This window comes from Lycorma delicatula, chromosome 3 (genome assembly GCF_047948215.1).
Source record: "Lycorma delicatula isolate Av1 chromosome 3, ASM4794821v1, whole genome shotgun sequence".
Classification (NCBI taxonomy): Eukaryota; Metazoa; Arthropoda; class Insecta; order Hemiptera; family Fulgoridae; genus Lycorma; species Lycorma delicatula.
The window spans coordinates 155,168,219-155,187,628 of NC_134457.1; the positions used below are offsets into that span (position 1 = coordinate 155,168,219).

General features: G+C 28.9%; 1 protein-coding gene across 1 annotated transcript in view; it reads left to right on the forward strand.

Annotated features, from left to right (window-relative positions):
• Window positions 1–133: 133 nt before the first annotated feature.
• LOC142322126 (protein KRI1 homolog) overlaps window positions 134–19,410 on the forward strand; it is a 43,441-nt gene continuing 24,164 nt past the window's right edge. The window contains exons 1-5 of the mRNA XM_075360840.1: window positions 134–423; window positions 3,717–3,778; window positions 8,160–8,382; window positions 12,704–12,870; window positions 15,800–15,960. Of these exons, the coding sequence (XP_075216955.1) occupies window positions 390–423; window positions 3,717–3,778; window positions 8,160–8,382; window positions 12,704–12,870; window positions 15,800–15,960 (647 nt within the window). The 5' untranslated portion in view covers window positions 134–389. The remainder of the gene's footprint in view (window positions 424–3,716; window positions 3,779–8,159; window positions 8,383–12,703; window positions 12,871–15,799; window positions 15,961–19,410) is intronic.

A 19,410-nucleotide genomic window follows, 5' to 3' on the forward strand; every position in this document is an offset into this window, starting at 1 on the left:
GAGACGAGCTAATATGGAGGCTTTAAAGTCAAAATTCTTGAATTTGAAAAATTAAAGTTAATTAATTCCTGTAATTCAAATTTCCGGAATCAAAAGACATTTACGTAGTGGTACTACTGTGCTTATTTCTACATAAGAAACATTTCAGGAAGTGATTTTTGTGACTGGGAATTTCAGAGTTTTCACTCTCTGATACTTGACTGTTCCCATTCATAGCAATGTTGATTTTTGAGAAAATTTGTGGCATGCGCTTCCATATGATCTAGGATTTATTATCCAACCATATGTAGAATACAATACATATATATTAAATATTTCAATACAAATCGTCACGTGTAATATTAAGTTAGGTTAACTTTTTGTTTAATTTATTCTCATTGTCAGTTTAAATGCATTCACTTGTTGGATTTAGTGCTGGCGAAGGTAAAACTATAGAATTATGATTTAGTTGCTGTTTTTAAAAACAAAAAAAAAATTACAATTTTTTTTTTCTTTTTAATTTGTAAATTTGACTAATTACGTTCTTTTGATGTTTATATAAATTTTGGGCTTTTTATAGAATTTGTAGGTTACAAAAGTTTTATTGTATCACTTTTTATATTATGTTAACACAAAAATGAAATATATTACAAAAAGTATTTTTTTTGTAAAAATATATTAGAACTGTAAAGAAATAATAAGAAAGAATGGGCAAAACTACTATGCACTCATGCAAATCTTGAACCTTATTACAAATAATATTACCATTAAACTTTGAAAAGACTCGCTGTGTATTTTTCTGCTTTGTTGTTTTTCATTACTTGCAAAGAAAAGCTACTGAAGGGCCTTATTCTCTGACAATATACATTGGCTGATATTAATTTCTACATACATATTGTAATTTGTAATATATATTCATACATATTCGTTTTAATTATAACATGAATTAATATATATTTATAATACACATAATTCATACCACTTTATAATTTTTACGTATATGTTCAAGGGCATAGTAATCTGAAACTAATGAAAATGACAGTTTTTAGTGAGTGGAGGTAGCTTTTATCGATGGTAGCAATATTACATACTGAATTAATTTTCAGCTTATTTTGTAGTTCAAAAATAACATATGAACCAAAATTGAACGTATTCTTATTTTTCATCTTAAGAAAATGTGAAATTTTCAATTACATTATGTTTTAAAAATTGATACAGTTAATTTATTCCACTATGTAATCCAAATGCATCTTCTTTTTAAAAAGAAACAGTTTTATAGAATTAGAAGTATTTTATTTCAGTGATAAATGTGACTTTGTACTAGCAGGGCATTACTGTTATAGTACCTAGCATTATTACTACCAACTTACTAATGAGTAATTTGTGATTGTGATGCTGTATAAACATCTATTATTAAGATGAATTGAACCAAATTTTAAATAAAATGTAAGTTATGTGTTCATATCAAAAGGTTTTCAGTTGTACATTGGTAGCATACATCATTGGTGATTAGTATTAGAATATAGTGCTAGCTGAACTTATTAAAGTAGTAGTTCTCTGATTTGTAGGTCACGCTCATTTTGAATGAATTTGACAAATTGGTCTTTGCAAATGGAATTGAATTAAAGTGAATATTAAAATAAAGTTCAAAATAGAACTATCATAGTTGAGTATGAAAGGTTTACCTGGTGCTGAAAATAATTCAACAGTATAAGTTATATTACAAGCACTATTTCCAGGAAATGAAGGACTGACTGATGATTGTCAAGGAGTTATTTCTTATTTTCACTATCCTCCCATGTTTGTTTTATTATTTTTTAGACTTTTAAATAGAATGTATATTAACTTATTAATATTCATTACATTTAAAGATCACTCAAGAAAGATAGTGAGAAGTCAATAATTGGCACTTAATCTTCCCAATAACACTATTGGTTACCATCTTGAATTGGAAAATTTTATGAAAAATCATTGAACATATTTTCCCTAGTAGCAAGGAGTCTTTATGCAAATTTTCATAATTAAAAACACTTTTGATTATAACTGCATCACATTGGGTGCCAAAGAGTTAAGTTAAAACAAGACTTTACTTCATATGGTCAAATGGTTGAATTTAAATATTTTTTGAGGAGTAAGAAAAGATTTCAGCTAATAACAGTAGAAGATCTTGGTGCTCAGTTTACTTCCAATCTCTTTAGTGAGATTGGAAGTAAAATGAAAGTGTCAGAATTGCATGAATTGGCAGAATGAAAGTGTCAGTTATAGTGCTGAATATTGTCTGCACTTTGATGGGTTTTGTGTGTGCTGATTTGCCATATTGCATCAGACTTTGTTAATATGGTAACATAAAACCTCTTCACTTCTCATTTTGACTGGTGAGCTTAGAATGGGATGCTTACAATTTTTGGAATTGGTTTGTCCCAATTGATTTTAGGAGTATTGTGTCTCACATCAGAAAATTTACTTACAATCATTTCATTTATGACACCTTAAATACTATTTGGATATAACCAGTTAGGATCCATTTTATTATTATATTAAACTTAGAAATTTTATATATACTTCAATTCACTTGTGATCAGTTATGAAAGTTGTCATTTTTTATATACGGCTTCTAGGTTAGTTTATATGATATTTAAACATAATATAAAAATGAATGTTATTGTTTAATTTTTTTTATGTTACATATGCTGTGTTCTTATTTGCTTGTTCTTTCTTTGATGATGTGCTCTGTTTGTCTAATGTAATATTTGAATAATTCTGCCACATACTTTTAGAGCTTTTTGATAATATGGTGAATATTTTGAAGGTTTGATTTGCTTTTATTGTGAAAGTGAAATTATAACCTGGTAGGTTTTAACTTTATGAAATTTTTACCGAATCCTTATTTCATATTAGTAACATTTTATCAAACTGTTTCTTTTCTCTTAGTTGCAAATATTATCGGTTTAGGAGATGCATATAATGCAATATGCAGAGTTAAAGTCAGTTCTCAATGTGCAATGTAAGTTAAGAATGAATACAGGAAAAAGTTCAATCTTCTTTAAATTTTTTTGTCCTAAAGAGTGGTACAGCTTTTAAGTTGGACTTGAAGAGGCCCAGAAAATTTCTTAGACATATTAGTCTGTTATTTACATAATCACGTCTCTAGATTTTTGCACAGTGGTCCTGGAAACAATGTAATACGTTATTCACATTCAGATTTATTATTCAACTGGTTTGTAAAATTTATCCAATGATTACAAGAAGTATTTTAATTTTTTTTGAATATGCTTTAATTGATGAAAGAGATGAATTATATTTTTCTACATTTTTAAATTTATTTTCGTGACACTATTACTTCATTAGATGAAGTTCTTTATTCTAGACTAAAGTTTTTTTGAACACTTACATTTGATCAATTGAAAATTAACACATTGTAAATAAATCTTGTCCCCTTATTGACATCTCATTTTCTAAATTTCTATAAAAAAATAATAACACCCAGTAATGATTTTGTTAAAATCACAGTACAAGAGCAATGGTACAATGTAATGAAAGATAACAAACAATTAATATAGAGCTGAAAACATTACAACATAAGTTAAGTCCTACATTATTTAAAAAAAATTGTTTATTTTTCTCTCTGTAGTACCCTAATTGTATTTTATTATTTTTACCACCAGTTTTCATTAGATAAAGACTTCAAAGTTAATTACTAATTAACATTAATGTTTTATTCCATTGTTTTTCTGTAGGTGATCTTAAAAGTGAAGAAGAATCAAGTTCCACTAGTTCTGAAGAAGATGAAGATGCATGTGTGAGTAGTAACTCAGATCATCTTTATTATTTATGTTATTGAATGATTTTCTTACATTATAAAGTTAATTTGAAACAAAATTTTTGATGAGCTTGAGATTATTTATTATAAGTAAACTATGTCACAGTGGTCAGTTATCACATTTTTCATTTGCTACAAAATTCATTGTCATCATAGTGACTGTTATTAAATATCAGCCTGTTGTTGCTATTAAATAAATAAATAAGTAATATCAGAATATTTTCAGTTCCATTCTTGTAGTTTTAATCTGTGTCTGGCTACATACAGATTAATATAGATTACATAATCAGCTATCATTATCAGATATTAGAAAATACCTTAAAATTATCCAATTAGCTTTAGACAATTTAGAATGCTGGAGTGTGCGTGGTTACATTGTTATAATCTAATTCTTGCCATGCCTTTGTGGCCATTTATGTATGAGTTGTAAAGCTTTAAAATGAATAAGATACTGTTGTTCGCTGCTCGATATGGATATTGAGAGATTAACACTTTAAGAATGTTTACGTAATTAAAATTTATTATTTCAGTAATATAAAAGATAAATAAAATAAGAAAGATCAGTAATAATAAAAATGGCAATAATAATAGTAATCTACAACAACAAACAATAATAATAACAATAATGACAGTTAAGACACTGTGTTATTTAAATGAGAACTAAATTTTATTTTAAAGGACTTTTAATTTTTAAGAGTCTTTTGGACAGCTGCACACAGCTCCATATGGCTCATACAGCTCCTGACAGCTCACTCAGCTCCATCCAGGCTAAAAGCAAAGCTTTACTTTATGCTGGCTACCAGCTAGAACAGCCAGTCTTCTGTCAGCTGTCAATGACTCAACATGTGTTCATACAATATTGGTATATATAATGTTATTACAAGTTCAAATAATGACAACATTTGTCAACAATAATAAGCAATAATTACATACAAAATAGAATTTAAAGTAAGTACAGGTAGTTAAATATTAAAAACCAGAACTCAGTCCCATTGACAAAAGACATTATCATGATCGCTAGTATTTACACCTAATAACTGGTATTGTATTTCTATGAAGATAAGACTAGTCTAAAGTTTTTTACTACAAATACCTTTCCTTTTTAACAAATAAAACTACCCTATAGTCTATGAATGAATTTAATACTTTACTCCTTTCACTACTAATTGTCTATAGTGACTCACTAAACAATTTCCCACTGTCCTCATGGAATACTTGTGACATCTCTTCACACGTTGTACAAACACGCACAATGTCGCTTCAGACTTCTCATGTAATAATCGCTTCATCAAAAACTGAACTCAACCTGTCTTCCCTGGTGTATTTATACCCCCTATCCTCTTTACCTGCAGAACCAGACCAAAGTTGAAGCATGTGAATGATCTTTAGAGACATTTTTCCATACATTCCTAACTGGCTCAGTAATTCTTCTCATAGAACATCTGTCGTAGGTGTGTTAGTGAACAGTATCACAAAGAACAATTGTTAAACAGACCTGTTAGCCTTAGAAAAAGGATTCCTTTTAGTCCCTTTCTGGATTCTTCCCATTATTATATTTTCTACTACTTTCTTTTTAATTGGGAGTAATCCATTACTCAGGTCCATTATACCAGTCTTGTTACAATACCATTGTTACTATTAACACTCAGATTTGGGTAATGACCCTTTTTAGACATTTAAGTATGATAATAGCTGAAGTTCATAAGCAGCAGGTTGTTATGGTGTTAATTTGATGAATGAAAAAAAAATATTGTGAAATGTTTCAGAAGGTGTAGAATGAACTGTAATGAAGGCAGTATTGATCATTATCAATGACTTGAATAAGTTGATGATGGAAAAAATTAACTTTGGTTTGGAACTGATTTTCCAGATTTTGACAGTAGCTTTTTGTAAAATCATCTTATGAGATTTGTAGGTGTTTGATACTATACATTTTCATAAACAAATGGGATGGTGTGTTGGTGGTTTTTTTTTGTCTTACTGTTTTGAAGAATGTTCGTAATATGATTTTTGCCAGAGAACACATGTTTGGTTTTTATCATTGTTATAAAGTACAGATAAAATAACAGTCACTGAGTGGTATTACCTTCAGTCACCAAAAACCATAAAAGTACTTGTAAAATTTATCAGAATGTAAGTTGATCGTCTTTTAGGATTGATTTGGTATCTGTTGATTGTCTATAACACAAGAAATAATTAGTACACAAGCGTATCAAAACACACCAAAAATTGATCTATGCTATCCAAAACCAGCAATGAATTGACGTACTAAGGTGTTTGTTTGTTGTACAATAATACATGTCTACATTCTGAATTTGCTGTGCCAAATCATTTATTGGTTAAATTTGGTATGGATATACATAGAAATTCATCAAACAAAAATATATTGATATTTTCCATAGATTTTAATAAAGCTTATGATTCCATAGATCAAGGAACCTTTATTGGCCTTTCTAGAATGGCCAATAAACATCTTACAAAACAAATATTTAATTATAAAAATAATTGCAGAATTCCCTAATCGCAGGGTTTAGGGCTTTTGTATGGTTTTAAACTAATAACCATTTTAGTTTATGGTTGTTTATATATTTCAGTGAATAATTATTTGCTTTATATTTGGATTTCGATTTAAGTAACTTGTATCTTTTTAAAAATTGAAGAAATGTTTGGATGGCAAGAGATTGGTGAAAATCGTAAGAATGACAAGTAGAAGTACATAAACTGTGTAGCAGTTAAAGGGAATATTAGCCAAGTATGATGATCTAAAAGTTTGTTGACCATTGGATTAAGTGACACATGCTGGTGGGAATTGAATAGAAAAATAGTTGAAAGTGTAGTATGAGATTTTAGTAAAAGAAATAAAATAGAATTTTTATTTTTCAAAAGCTGAACTTTGAAAAATGGGATCAACTGACAAAAGAAAAAATTAAATTTACTCAAAATAAATTTAGTCTCAAAATCAATATAGCAACTGGCAAAGATTCTATAAGCAGAAATTTTTAAGTTTTTGAAACCAAAAATAATTATTAACTAAAATTAAAGTAAAACTGGATAAAAATCTAGGAGAGTATCAAGGAGGTTTTCGAAAAGGATGCTCATGTTCAGAGCAGATCTTCAATTTAAAATCAGTAATTCAACATAGAAATTCATCAAACAAAACTATAGTGATTTTTTACATAGATTTTAATAAAGCTTATGATTCCATAGATCGAGAAACTTTTATAAAAATAATTAAAGACTTTGGAATTTGTGAACAATAAAAATTAAATTAAAGAAATTTTAGCCTGAACATTTTCAATACTAGAATTTAGAGGAGAATTTTCTGAGCCTATTAAAATTAACATTGGTGTAAGACGGGGGGATGGATTATCACTGAACTTTTTATTTTTGTCTTAGAAAAAATTATTAGAATGTGGAACCTAGAATTACTGAACCATAAAACAAAGCCAAAAAAAAAAAATTGGATATAAACCAACAATCAAAATTAACTGTCTAGCTTTCGTAGATGACTTACCAGTACTTTCTGATGACCTTGAATCAGCAAAGGTTCAAATTGAAATTTTTAACAAGGTAGCTGTGAAAACAAGTCTCCAGATAGCTACAGAAAAAATTAAAATTATGGCAAATATTAAAAACCCTCAAAAATTCATTTGAATAGAAATAGGCCAAATTGAACTGGTTCAAGAATTCAAATATTTGGAAGAAATAACCAGAATAATGACTTTGAACCAATTTTTTTTTTAAGCTGATTCAAGAATTCAAATATTTGGGAGAAATAACTAGAATGACGTTGACAAATCTGTAATAGAAACAGAATCTCCAAATTGAAAGTGCATAAGGAATTACAAAAAATATTTACAATAAAAAATGCCTTTCCAAAAATCTAAAAATCAGGCACTACAATACAGTTATATATTTATTTAAAAGATTGTAAAAGTTAATAATTTTTTTAGAATGATTAGAGAATTTTTTTTCTAAAAATTTAAAATAAATATACTTTTATGTACAAAAAGTATTGTGTTGTACCTATGTTGTATTGATTTAAGAACATGTGACACTTCATTAAAATGAAAGATACATTAATAGAGCATTAATGGCTCTTCTTTTTAGTAATCACTTTTATTGAATTATGGGTCATGACATTTTTATCATATTATCTGTCATTATAAATACTGCTTCTTGATAATAATTTTTATGTATCATACTTTTATCTTTAAGTTAAGTATAATTTTTATTGCTGATTTATTTATTATATTAAGTAAATTATAAAATAAATAATTTTTAATAAAACAGATATATGCTAAGAAATATGTTATTGTATCATAACTTATTGTAATAGTGTTTTTTGGTTTTTTTTTAGGAATTGACTGAAAATTTTGAAAAAAAATTCTTCAGAACGTTAAGCTGTCTTAAAAAAAAGGACCCACAGATTTATGATAAAGATGCAAGATTTTTTGAGAAAATTCCAGAGATTGATGATAATGCAGTTAAGGAAAAACGCAAAAAGAAAACTGAAACTCCATTTACCTTGAGGGAATATGAGAAAAATTTATTAGAGAATGGAGGATTAATTAGTGATGAAGGTGAATATATTGTATATATTCATAATATAAATAATATATTGTACAGATGAATAAATTAATGAGCGAAATTAATAACATTGGTTTACATAACATAACATATTTGAAACTGAATGGGAGTAGGTGTTCTAAATAGTATTTTATATGCTGAATCTGAATATATTCCAAAACAACCCATCAGATAACTTCTGAAGTTACAACCCCTTAAATTTATTAGTTCCATCAGTGGAACAAACAATACGAATAAGTCAGTACGTTTGCTTATTCACATATGATTTAAATTAGATATTCTTATTTACATCTGATATTGTGATGCATGCTGTAGACCTATATTTGATACATAACAGTCGAATGATGTCATTTCATGTCAAGCCAGACATGTATGGACATGTCAGTGAGTCAAGTAATGAGTAATTCAACGTGATGAGTACAGTTACTTCAATATGAATTCAGTTCTTGGTATGACTTGCTGTGTTCTTTAGTTGTAGTAGTGGTTTCATTGTACATTATCATAAAGATTGATGCCATAAATTTAGTGAAAGATTTTTATGACAAACAACTTTTGGTGGTATTATTTTATTGAACATCAAGGTTTGTTGTGTGTGTTTGTGTTTTACGCCGTGTTTTATTGCTCTTCATGGTGAAGCAATTTTACAAAGTATTTTAAGTAAATACTTAATTTATAAATACTTAATTAAGTATTTATAAATTAAGACTTAACTATTTTTATAATTAAGTATTTCTGTAATATTTCAGTTTACTTTCATTCATTAAAACATTTTGAATTTTACAATGAATAAAAATCGGGCTTGTAAAACTTCTCTAAATATTTTTTGTTATGTTTGCGGAGAATTCATTACAAAAAGTAAATGAAAACCAGTATCAAATCTGCTGAAAACTGCTTACAAATTTTATTTTGGCTGCCCCTTGGGAGACAGATAAATCCTGAGCTCCACATATACCATGCAAGTGCTAAGTTAAACTAATCCATTGGTTAAGAGGAAAACAAGAGCATTTCCCTTTTGGCATATCAATGATCTGGTAAAAGCCTACTAATCATTATGATGCTAATTATGATTGCTAATTTTGCTTAGCAAATGTTACTAGTTTCAATTCAAATAATAAAAGCAATATTACATACTCAAATGTTCGTTCAGCTATGAGACCAGTAGTACTTCATGGTGCTGATTTACCGATTCAGATTGCTCCAACTTCTTGGAAAGAAATTTCTGATTCTCCAGAATGCTCAACCGATGAATCCTCAACTTCAGTAGATATTAATTACATTCCAGAAGAATCAAATAATGAACCTCACTTCATCAAACAAGCAGAAATAAGTAACCAAATTCGTGATTTGTATTCGTCAAAACAACATGCTGAACTCCTAGGTTCACATCTTCAAGAATGGAATTTATTAAACATACTAAAATTTCAGTATTTAGAAATCGAAACGAAAATTTACTGAAATACTTTAGAAGAGATGTATAATTTGTTCCTGCCATGATGTTAGGAGGCTAATGTCTGAACTAGACGTAGAATATGTTATTCATGATTGGCATTTATTTTTATAGATTCATCAAAAAGAAGCTTAAAGACAGTGTTGTTACATTATTTGAATAAGTTTTATTCTATACTGGTAGCACATGCTGTAGGAATAAAAGCAACACATGAAATTACGTCAAAAATTTTAAAAGCTATTAAGTATGATCAGCACTCATGGTGAATCATTTCTGACGTGAAAGTGATAGGGCTTCTTCTTGTCTCCAGAGTGGCTTTACAAGATATATGTTTTTATGTTTGTGGGGTAGTTGGGCTACAACTAAATACTATGCAGTTAAAGACTGGTAAATAAAAAGAAATCAGTTTACCCCAGAAAAGGAAAATTTTTTCAATATTCCCCTTGTCAAAACAGATCATATTATTTTATCACCTATACACATGAAACTAGGCCTGATGAAGAATTTTGTAAAAACATTAGATAAAGATGGAGATTGCTTTAAATATTTAGCTGAGGTTTTTTCACAATTAAGTGAAGCTAGATTGAAAGCAAGAATATTCATCGGACCACAAATAAGAAAATTAATTCATGAAAATATATTTGTCAGCAAACTGAATCCTAAAGAGAGCAGCATGGAAGTCATTCAAAGATGTCTTTACTGATTTTCTGGAAACAAAAGAGCTGTAAACCATGATCAGCTTATAAATGAACTCTTAGTGAACTTTAAAAATTTAGGCTGCAGAATGTCATTGAAAATTCATTTTTTAGATTCTCATTTGGATTTTTTCCCTTTAAACATGGGTGACATCTGCGACGAACAAGGAGAAAGGTTCCACTAAGATACTTTGCAGATGGAACAACGTTATCAAGGCAGATGGTAAGAATCTATGATGAGTGACTACTGCTGGATGATAAAAAGAAGATTTCACAGAACACAAAAGGAGAATAAGAAAAAATAAATTAAGGTAAACGTAAATTCTGCAAAACAAAGGTAGGAATTTTAATTGTAATTATTATTATTATTATTTTTGTATTCTATTATTTAAGAAGTTTCTCAATATTTTAAAGGGTCATAAGTAAAAATCTTACGGTGATGAAGAAAAATTGATTTCATAAAAAAGATAAAGATTCAGCATAAAAAATACATTCTAAATTCACCTATTTTTATCTCAGTTCCAAATCTTTTTTTGTCCTCTGTAATTAGTTAAGTAAAGCAATTGGTTGGTGTTAAAGTTGATAATCCTTGATAGTGTGTTTGGTTTAATTTCTCACTTAAACATTTCTCACATCCTCAAACATTTTAAAAAGTATTCTTAATTTGTTTGTCTCGATTTGAAACAGCAGTACAGCAAAAGAGTTACAAAGGCAACAAGCATTGTATTTCTATATTCAGTTGATAAAAGACTTACTGCTTTAGTTTTTAAGTGTAAGTGTTTAATTTTGATAGACATTATTTACATCAATTTTCTCAGAATTAAATTCTCTACAAAGTTAACTAGAAACTTTTATTTGTTTATTGGTAATTAACAAAGCTATTTTATTACAAACCTAAAAAGGTATATTGTTCAACAAAACGTTTTTGTGTTTTACCTCATTTTTCTTAAAAACCTAAGTGAGGTCTGGGATCTCTTTTATTCAATCTCTTAGATCAAAAAGTACCAAAGTTTATTCCTACAATTTGTACCCCAAGAATTTTAGTACAGTTTAATTTCACAGAGGGAACAGAAAGCAGGGCTAAATGTTTCGCGAGTCGAAACTCTCTAATGAACCATTTTCTTACCAATGTTGATATGAACTTTTTTTCTTTTTTTGGCTATAGATTCATCTTCCAAGAGATTGCCATGCAATTTGGAATCATTCTGAAAATATTTATTTAATTTCTATTAACATAAACCTTCTAGAACAGAATATTGAAATAATACATATCTTACCTTAATTTTATCATGATAGTACTTCAGCGGGATTCTGCATCCTCAGTCATAATTGAATTCATTTTATTAAATTGTACATTAAAGGATATTAAAAATCTTAAAAAATTAACAATATACTGTTACTAAAATAAACCATGCACATAGTGTAATGTTCGTTACCGTTACTGTAATATTATAATGAAAACAATATATTACATGAATACTGCTATCTTTTGTTGTTTTTATAATAATGTATTCCTCAAATATTGTCTGATGGTTTATCAAATTGAAATTTTGTTTATATTTATAAATGTATAATTTTGTAATATTAATTTGTTTCAGTATCAGAAATAGAATGTTTATTGTTTATTAGATGGTCTGCCATATTAGGTAAATCTAATTTATGAAATATAAATCGATTCATCAAAATAATAGAGAATAAAAAAATAAAGAAATAATCAAGAAAACCCAAAATTTATTAACAGTATCATCACTATTTTAAGAAATATATGTCAACAAAACCATTTTGAATTTAATAATAAGTAGTTTATACAAAAAATACTTAACTATGGGATTTCCTCTATTAACAATTACGTCAGAAATATATGTCAAAACATTTGCAGTATATGTGTAGTGTATTAATGAAGCGTATCTGGAGCAAGAGGCTTCAGAACAGTACTAACAGTTGAAAAAAAGGCAACTGCCTTTATTAATGGTATGTATTGCATAATTTTTTGTTTAGTGGCCAATTCTCATTAAACCCAACAGTGGTCAATATTTAATAATATTGATCGTTGTATTGGTTACAGTTAAACGTAACATAAATACAAACTCTACTGCATTAATGCCATATTAATACTACATTATTTTCTTAATTTTAATGCCATTATTGTATTATGGTATACATTGATTTTAGATGAATCAAGTAGATTTCCAGATAAGAGGTTAAAGAAAAAAACCTATGTTGAAGAAGAAAAAGAGCTGAAAGAAAGTTTTAAGAACATAGTAAATAATGATTCAGATGAAAGCGATGCTGAAATTGGTGGACTGTTTCGTGAACATTCTAAAACAAAAAGTGAAAAGGTAAGTAGTCAGTGTAATGATTTTTAGCACAAATTAGAATTTAGTGTAAGAATGTCTTATGCATCTAGTTTAAAACATTTTCCAAATATTTTGAACCTTCAAAAAATATTTTATAGTCAGATGATATTTCTTAAAATAAAAAATCTATAAAAATGCCATTTCTGTAAGTTTATTCCAGTATCTTCAAAAATATTCAGTTTATTTAAATGAAATGAAACCCAGAAGATTAGTTATATGGTTAATCATTCCCATCAGTTTCTCCCAGGACAGAGATAAAAACTTTAAAGTTAGCTGATTTTGAAGTTGAGAGTTCTAAGGTTCAAATCCTAGTAAAGGCAGTTATTTTTATATGGATTTGAATACTAGATCATATGGATACTGTGTTCTTTGTTGGCGGGTTTCAGTTAACCACACATCTCAGGAGTGGTCAGCCTGAGGACTATACAAAGACTACACTTCATTTACATTCATACATATCATCCTCATTCATCCTCTGAATAATACTTTATAGTGGTTTCAGAGTCTAAACAGAAAAAAGAAAGGAGAAACATAAAAAACAGTGGAAGAAGACTGGAATAGAATAAGAAAGAAAAAAATTGTAAATGTTTTCTGAACAATTTTCTTTTATTGATTTCTCACCATGAGTTTATATTCAGTGCTTATGTTATTTATCTTCATGATAGAAATCTTTGTTAAAAACACGCCTACTATAAAATTAGTATTATTTCTATTTGTTAATTATCATAAATCATAGGGTCTAAGTTGAGATTTCAGGACGTAAAGTAGAATTAAATAACAAGATAAATTTATATGCTGGAGCCAAAATTAAAATGCTGTATTTTCTTTAGGTTATCTGTAAATATAAATTCATCTTTTACTTACAAAAAAAAATGTTAAAAAAGTAATAAGTAGCACAGCTCCCAAGGGTATAAACAGTTGCTGTTCATTTCCGTACTTTCCACTTGTCTCAACTGTATTTGTCTCAACTGCTTGCAAAAACCTTAAACATAGATTTTTGATTTAAAAAAATAATTCAGTATGGTGATTAAATAATTAAAATTATTCAATTATAAGTATGACCATAATATGGCTATAATTGCATGCATAAATCATTTTAATTACTACCTACTTACTTAGTTCTGAAGTTGATTGTAAGAAATTTTATTCTGGTAGTAGAATAAAAGAATAATGTAATGAATCTTAAGTTATTATTACAATTATTGTTTCCTCATAAAATTAGTATAAACTAAATAATATTACGAGACTTTTTTTTTTTTTTTTAAATAAAGGCCATTTTGATATGAATCCAAAATAATAGAGTGACTTAGAAAAACTGTGTTACATTAAAATAAACTGACATAATTATATGTTTTATTTTTCCACACAGTTACTATTCACTTGACCATTTTTTCTTATAGTTCTACTACATTTACTATTCTGCCATTGTAAAATTTCCCCACCAATGTTTTAAACTAATTATTATATCTTTCAGTTTCTCATCATTTCAGACCTTTGTGATGCAACTATTGTTTTAAATAGAGAAAAAGTTAATAATCACTTTGTGCAAGGCCTGGTGTGTATGTTGGATGTTTGAAGATTTCCCAGTAAAGTCACTTTAATTTTGAGCCATTTTTGTTTTAAAGTGTGGTTGAGGATTATTGTGTGTAAACATATCCCCATAGGCAGTTTCTACATTTTTTATTCTAAAAAACACACCAAAGTTTTGTAAAAGTTTTACAGTACATAAATGATTAAGAAACTCTATAAGCAATATTCTTTTATTGCTCCTGTCCATAAGCTTCCCATCTGAATGCTTTCTTTAAACTTCTTGGGCATTGGATATGATGAATGCTGCCATAGTATCAATTGCTACTTTCTTTCAACATTGGTAGATGAAATATACCCAAGTCTTATCTCCGGTCACAATGGGACTAACCAGCTGCTTAAGACAAAGCAATGTGGTTAAGCATTTTCTTCATCATGAACATTCATTCTGCCTTTTTGAAACAAAGAACACTTATTTTCAAATCAGCTTCATGCATAACACTTGGTCCATAAACATTGAAAATTTCTTTGTTGCCAACAGACTGCTACTTATAAATAAATAAATTATGCAAGCAGTATCTGTTTCCAAAGTATACATCGGTGGCAAAGTTGAAACAGACTTTAATTAAAAAACATGATTAGTATTTGTTGAGATGACTTGAGTCATCTCGATGAATCATGTAGGCCTTATGTTGAGGTTAAGTGATAGTATTTTGAAAAAAAAACAGGTGTTTGTTTCCATAGTGTGGATACTGGCATTAATGACGACTATATTAATTCTAAGGAATTTATGTATGTGTAATAGCGGTTTGAGATTACTGCTGCTATCACAAGCCTGAAAAAAGAAATAAGTCGATGTACTAATAAAATTCTCTTCGTAATTAAAGTTCAGCTTATGTATTGTGCACCTCTTTAATACTCCAAAATGGCTTTTAAAAAGAAGGTATCCCAGTATTTATTTATGGCATTCTATAATTTTACTTCATTGTTTTCTCAGTATTTCTTCAATGGTATTTTTAAAAATGTGTGTAAAGTTGTGATTTTGTTATTGTATGGTTAGATCTTAGTTTGTTTTTTCTAAACCTACATTTTAATTTATTTGTTAGAACTATTAAAAAAATTTAACTAATGGATATTGCATCATAAATCTGTTTTCCTTACTGGATTCCTTGTACCAGTATTTTTAGCTTATGTTGCAAAAGCAGACTGTAAAGAATTTCCTCCCTATTTTTCTATCCAAACAATTTTTTTATGTAATTAAACTCTTAACCTACAATATATTAATTTTGTATGCTTAATTTTTTATATCTCACTCCTTTAATTTAGCTGCATATATTAAATTTTTTCTTGTAAGAGTTGTAATATATTTATATATAATCTTTAGAGAAAGGAAGATGAAGATTATAGAGAATGGTTGAAAGGTCAAAGAAATGAGTTGGATGATAAAACAGCTGAAGGAGATATGAAATATCTTCATGATTTCTGGAATGATCCCACTCTTGATGAAGGTGAAAAGTTCTTAAGGGATTATATTCTTAATAAGAGGTATTTTTTATCATTTTAAATTACTGTTATTGAGAAATTCTATATCATCATTTATTTAACTGATGATAAATATATCCATTGATCGATAGTTGTTTGATAATCAGTCAGTTGCCAACTGAAGGCTAATGCCCAATTACAGTTATGAATATTTGAGCATGTAGAAGTCCTACTCTGACTAAAGCCAGAAGCTTCTAGATGAAAGGTTAAAATGTTTCCTTTTTATGTAGTTCAGCATAAAGGCAATAAAAGCTGATTATTTTATGTTACAGAAACCCAGTTTTAACAGATTTAAAGGTGTAATTATTTTTAAGTATATTAATCGTTCCATTTGTCATTGTATGTTTCTTGTTGGGGATTAGGTAACAGCACTCTTTCAGGAATCAGGTTGAAAATAATAATTGAACTGTAGTTTGTTGAAAGACAGTTTACAAATATTTATAAAAAAAACATTGCTTTTTTATAATTCAATAAAACATTAGTGTATGATTTTAATAGTTAAAATGATTCTAATCTAATGAAATATCTTTTTTTTGAACCTGTCAAAATGTGTTAACTGTTTTTTAATCTTGACAATTAATTTTATATAATTAATTGATTTAAAATTTTCTTTTAATGATGTGAAAAGTTTGTTTTAATATTAATCTTTTTTCTTCTGATAAAAGTATATGTTGAAGGACATTAAGGTGCTGAAACAAAAATTGTGCTTCTGAAAGTATGTGAGTGTGATTTAATTAAAGATACATTATACAATGTTATTTGCCTTTAGGGAACTCCCTCAAAGCAAAATAACTACTTTGCTTAATTTCCATCTCCATTCTCTTCTTTTTCCAGCTAAATTTGAGTTCTTGATTGTTCCCATTTCGATCTAGATCATTTATAATTTTTAAACCTTTTTAGCCCCTCTTTTTGCACAATCTTCTAAACCTTCTAGCACTGTTTTGATTAGATCATATTCTCTTGTGATATCGTCCCACCTTTCTTATTACTTCTATTAATTTTTTCTTATTCTCACATTTCAAATATCTGTAGTATTTTTTTTCTTTTTTTCTTGGTGTCTGTGATGCCTATTTTATAATCCATATGTTATTTTTATTGAGTGAAATTGTTTCTAAACATATTTAAGAAGATAATTTCTCAAGTGTAACTCTAACTTACTGCTTAGTAACTGTTTTTTACTACTAAATGCACCTTAATCATTGCTGTTTTAATTTTTATTTAATTTTCCATCTCCAATCATCTGTTAACATTATATCAAAGAAACGGGAAATTTTGAAAGTTGTGTTGGTAGCCATGGGCGATTGGTACCACTTGATAAGTGGCGCCAGCCTCTCTCACCTAACCTGCCATTTAGTTGTCATGGATCCTTGGAGTGGTGCACAACGTGCATTTGCTATCAAAGCGTTATATAAAAACAATGACAGTGTGGAGGGAGCACGTAGAGAATTTCGCCGTCATTTTAATCTGGGACGGCACGACCGTGTTCCATTAGCACATGCAGTTAAAACATGGATATCTAATTTTGAGGAAACTCATTCGGCAAAGAAAAAGAAACCTCCAGGCCGTGAGCGAACTGTCCGTACACCACAGATTGTTCAAGTTTTACAAGATGCTGTCACACGAAGTCCACATCGGTCAATCCGTCGTCTCTCAGCATCTTTACAATTGCATAGTTCAAGTGTTCAAAGAATGTTAGTGAAGGACTTGCAATACCATCCATACAAGTTGCAGATCATCCAGGAACTGAAACCGAATGATGCAGTTGTGCGAGCACAATTCTGTAATGTAATGCTTCAGAAGATAAATGATAACAAAGAGTTTGTTCACGAACTGTGGATGTCAGACGAAGTGCATTTCCACCTCAGTGGATTTGTTAACAAGCAAAATTTCAGATACTGGGCACAAGAAAATCCTACGCAGCTACACCAGCGTCCGTTCCACAGCCAGAAAGTGACCGTGTGGTATGCTATGTCATCTTACTGTGTTATAGGCCCTTATTTTTTTGAGGATGACAACGGTCTTGCGATTACAGTGACGTCGGCTTGTTACGTAGCCGTGCTTGAAACCTTTGTTGTGGAACAACAAAAGAGATTTCCATCAATTCTTAACACAGCCTGGTTTCAACAAGACGGAGCAACGTCACATACTGCACGAATATCGATGGCAGCTGTAGGCCGATTGTTTAAGACAACGTGTCATTTCACGAAATGGTGACATTAGATGGCCTCCCAGATCTCCTTATCTCTCAGCTTGCGATTACTTTTTGTGGGGTCACCTTAAAAGCAAAGTGTTCCACAGTAGACCTGCTACAACAGAAGAACTGAGGCCAAAGATCCGAGAAGCAATTGCGGAAATTCCAGTTGAGATGTTACGTCAAACCATGAACAATTTAACGAAGAGACTTCGTGAGTGTTTACGTAGAAGAGGAGGTCACCTGGAAGATGTCATCTTTAAAAAATAAACTAAAATCTATCTATCCTAAAATGGCAACATTTGTACAATTACATGAAATAAAATTCATTTTCTAAAAAAAAATTTTCATTAACATTATTTAAGTTTTTAAATTTCCCGTTTCTTTGAATCAATCACCTGTACATTTGGCTTAATATTTTCTATCTTCATTACTTTTTATTCATTTTCATTACAGATTCCGTCATAATAATGTGTAATTTTTAAAATTGTAAATGTATTTACAGAACCATAACAGAATGTGTATTTCCTCTGTGTTTGTAGGATTTTGAATTGAATGGAGCTTTTTTAAAGCTCCATCAAGTACACAAAGTAAGAGTAATTTTGCTGTCATTTCAAACAATAACTATTGAGTGATGGAATTCATTATGGTCTATTTTTTCTAATGTTTTGTATTTTTTGTTTAATTGTTTGTGAAAGCATTCTGTTCCATTTTTTATGTTAATAGCTCTGGTTTTTTTTTAATACATTATATGAAAAATGCAAATATGGATATTCATATTTATATGTTTGTATTCATTTGATTCCAATCAATGCATTCTTTGTCTATCATATTTGTGTAAATCAGTGCATAGATTTTTGTGGCCTACTGGATGTTGATCTTAACCATAGAAGATCACATTGTATTAATTAGAATTTTGATTCTAGATTTTGTACTCTGAAATGCTATATTATGTAGTTAATAATGTATTTTGTTAATAAAAAGGTAGCCTAATTGTTTTGATTTATTGAAAAATTATTATTTCAAAGTTGGCAATAAAATAACAACAGCTGGTCAACAATCCACAATACTGATTTAGCGTCAGTGTATGCAGCCTTCTCCACAGTCAGCTGCTTGGACCATTCATATTACCTGGTCGTATAAATACTTACACTTTCTTGAAGAAGAATTGCCGCAGCTACTTGAAGATGTACCTCTAGCGCTGAGACACAAAGTATACTTCCAACATGATGGTGGACCTCCTCACTTCTCTTATACTGTTT